The 3462-nt window shown below is 53.9% G+C and overlaps 1 protein-coding gene across 1 annotated transcript in view; it reads right to left on the bottom strand.

Moving 5' to 3' along the window:
* Positions 1–45: 45 nt before the first annotated feature.
* Positions 46–3462, bottom strand: part of ENH_00003790 (hypothetical protein) — a gene marked incomplete at both ends in the record, with an annotated part of 3821 nt that continues 404 nt past the window's right edge. The window contains 3 exons of the mRNA XM_013583990.1: positions 46–1477; positions 1643–1970; positions 2075–3288. Coding sequence (XP_013439444.1) covers positions 46–1477; positions 1643–1970; positions 2075–3288 — 2974 coding nt within the window. The remainder of the gene's footprint in view (positions 1478–1642; positions 1971–2074; positions 3289–3462) is intronic.

Raw genomic sequence — 3462 nt, forward strand, 5'->3', positions numbered from 1 at the left:
GGGACAGCATGTAAGGGGAAGATCTGTGATAAAGTCGAGACTCACGTGCGCCCATCGACGAGGAGAAATGAGCAACTGTTGAAGAAGGCCTGCAGGCTTCTGGTTAATAGACTTTGAAGCGCGACAGTGGGTACATGACTCAGCATAAGCAGTAGTGTAGGCGCGCATTCCTGGCCAGTAGTAGTGCTTGCTGAGAGCCGCAAAAGTCCTCTTCTGGCCTCGATGGCCGGCTGTGACACGGTCGTGATGTGAATGCAGAACGTGAGTAAGGAACTCAGGGAATTGTGGGACCCAGATGCGCCACAGTCCATGAACGCAGATGTGTAGGTAAGGCTCTACGTAGCGAAAGGTGAATTGGCGATTACGGAACTCTACTTGCAGAGCTTCTCGTGGTTCGCTTGCTGCGGCTTTGTAGGGAACGCGAAAAACGGGACACTTCGAGTAAGCTTGCGGCCATTGGCGCACATCAGGAGGGGCAGCTGGTGTCTTCGTTGTAGGGGTAGGGTGTTCCGCTTCTGGGTTGGGTTCCGGCGGCGACGGTGAAGGTGCGGACGGCAGGCTGCGTCGTCTAGGTCGTCGCGAACGAATTCCGGCGAGCTCCCTGTAGGCGGGAGGCCGACCACGAGAGCGGGGAGCCGCGCTCGCCTGTCCTATTGCGAGCATCAGTGGTACCGATGGTGTGTCGTGCGAGCAGGTGTTAGGAAGACCGGGACGGCGAGACAAGGCGTCGGCAACTTGATTGCGCGCTCCTTGAACATACGCGATGTGCAAATCCGGGAACTCCGCAAGAAAGTCCAGCCACAGGGCGGTGCGTCCGCGCAAAGGCTTCGATGCTTGGAGTCGTTGGAGATGGGTGAGAGCTTGATGATCAGTGTAAGCCGTTACCTTGGAGACACGGAGCAAATGCGACCACAGTGCCATGACCAACGCCAAGAGTTCCTGATCGTAGATCGAGTATCGCTGTTGCGTGGGGTTCATGACTTGACTGAGGAAGCCGATGGCTTTGCCGTCTTGTTCCAGAACTGCTCCGATCGCATAACCAGAGGCATCTGTGTATAAGTCGAAGGGTTTCGTCGTGTCGGGGACTTTTAATGTAGTGAAGTCTATTAAGCGCTGTTTGAGCTGCCGCACCGCTTGCGTATGATGCTCTGTCCATTCGAAACTGACGTCTTTAAGCGTTAGATCAACCAGCGGCCGGGCAACGTCTGTATAGTCCGGTCCCATGAACATGCGACAGTGATTTATGGTACCGAGGAACTGGCGCACTTGCGTTTCATTCTCCAGCACCTCTGGCCAATGCCGGATGGCTTCGATTTTATCTTCTGCAGGTTTGATCCCCGCAGCAGAAATGGTAAAACGCAAATATGTGATTATTTGCCTTGCAAACTTGCATTTGCGGAATTTTGGGTAGAACTGGTGTCTAAGGAAAATGCTGAGGACTTGTCGCAGGAGAGAAACGCGCCCAGAGAGATCCGAACTATAGATAAGTACATCATCTAGGTACGCAATAACGCCCTGTCCCAATAAAGGTTGTGGATAGACATTAATATTGGCCTGGAACGTAGCGGGAGCACCCTTAAGGCCGAAGGGCATCACTCGGTACTCGAATAGTCCGAGAACGGACCGGAAAGCCGTCTTTTACCGGTCTTCCTTAGTCATACGTATTTGATGGAACCCTGCTTCAAGATCCAAGGTGGAAAAGTACTTGGCGCCTCCCAGCATCTCCAGAATAGTTTGGATGGGAGGTAGTGGGAAATCAGGGACTATCGTAAGGGCATTTAGAGCCTGGTAATTGAGAACCATACGCATCTTCCGCTCCCCGGAGCCATCATCACGTTTGTCCACCATGATCGTAGGAGAGCAAATAGGCGAATAGGTCGGTCCGATCCAACCATTTTCCGATAATTTAGCTATCTTCTGTTTGTGGAATGTGAGCTGATCTGGGGTCATACGGTATATTGCAGATTTCGCTGGAAGTTTTCCGGGCACACTTAGAAGAGGGCGCTTCGGCGGTAATCCCTTAGGTAAGTTGTAGGGAAAAAAAAACACTCGTGCAACACCTGGGCAACCTCACATGGAATATCCTGCGCCTCAGTCGAATTTATCCATTCGTCGAACAGAGTGTGCTCGAGTTTTGCCATAGGCCAGGGAGACTCCTCGTCAGTCTCTGCTGCCACCGAGGCGGTTGAGGCCAAAGGACTACGCCAGCCAGAGGACGTGGTTTGATATCCAATTAACGCGCAACAAAGCGTGCCTTGCCGTTCATCCGAGAGCCTTAGGGGCACTGCCAAACCGACTTCGGTCAAAGCCAGTAAGAGATGCAAACCGTGCAATGGAGCCCTGAGATTCTTTGTGTCAGCCGCCGCCTGACGAACTAGAGACGTTATCCGCGCCTTCGCCTTAGTCTTCGCGTGGGACTTATACCTCCTTGGAGGCGGCCGTAGGAATATAGCTGCCTCCTCGGCTGACATGCCCGCCACTTGTTTGGCCAATATCTCATATGCTTGCTCTGCTGGGGCCCTTCTGTGGGCTACGGTGGGACTGTCACCTCGCAGCGTTGCTTCACCAGTCCGAACGACCGGTAACTCGCACCACTGGCCATTTACATAGGTTTGGAGTTTGTCAGACTGGAAATACCAGGCCACCTTGTGTTCCGTCAGCCAATCCGAACCCAAGACTAAGTCATAGGGAACGGTTCCCACTAAAAAGTCCCAGGAAAAACATGCATGTCCGCACCACATCGTCAATCCCGTCACAACCCGATCAATGCGTAGTTGTGCGCCTGTAGCTACGGTGAACTTATGCTCTTTTGGAAGTCTCCGCACTTTCAGCTGCAGTCGTTCGACTGTTTGAGGACTAATGAAACTTCTCGAAGCCCCAGTGTCCAAGAGGGCCTCACAACGACTCCCTGCGAACTCAACGCGAAGTACAGCCGTCGCGCCCACACAACACAACGCTTCCCCTTGGTTGTAAGACTCTTTCGTGCAAGTCTCCCGCCACCAGTGTGGCACAATCTCTGTCGCGTCTGACCTATAGCCGTCTTCTGTTGCCTCTGCAGACTTCCTGCTGCTATCTGCCGTCGCTTCCGGAGTCTCTTCACTCAGGATCGACGCTGACCCAGACTTCCGCCGCGTTTCCGAAAGCGGCTGGGTCCCTTCCGCGTGCCCATCGCTCGTATTAGTTCTTTCCGCAGTGCTGAGGAGTTGGTTTCCCCAGTCAAGGGAGACTGGAATGGCATTAGGACCTGTCGCTACCGCACACATCATCCCTTTGCCATGGATACGCGGCCTAGAACACTCGTCGCCTAGGCCTGCACGTTTAATCGTTCCGTCTTCTCAGTGCTAGGACGGGTGGGCGCCCTACTGCCCTTGTCTGCCGGCTCGAGCCGGCCTCGTTCATACGTAGGACAGTCCCGAGCATAGTGTCCCACACCGCCACACTTCTTGCAGATTTCCCCCGGAC

The sequence above is a fragment of the Eimeria necatrix genome, genomic scaffold (assembly GCF_000499385.1).
Source record: "Eimeria necatrix Houghton genomic scaffold, Enh_scaff1107, whole genome shotgun sequence".
NCBI classification, from domain to species: Eukaryota; Apicomplexa; class Conoidasida; order Eucoccidiorida; family Eimeriidae; genus Eimeria; species Eimeria necatrix.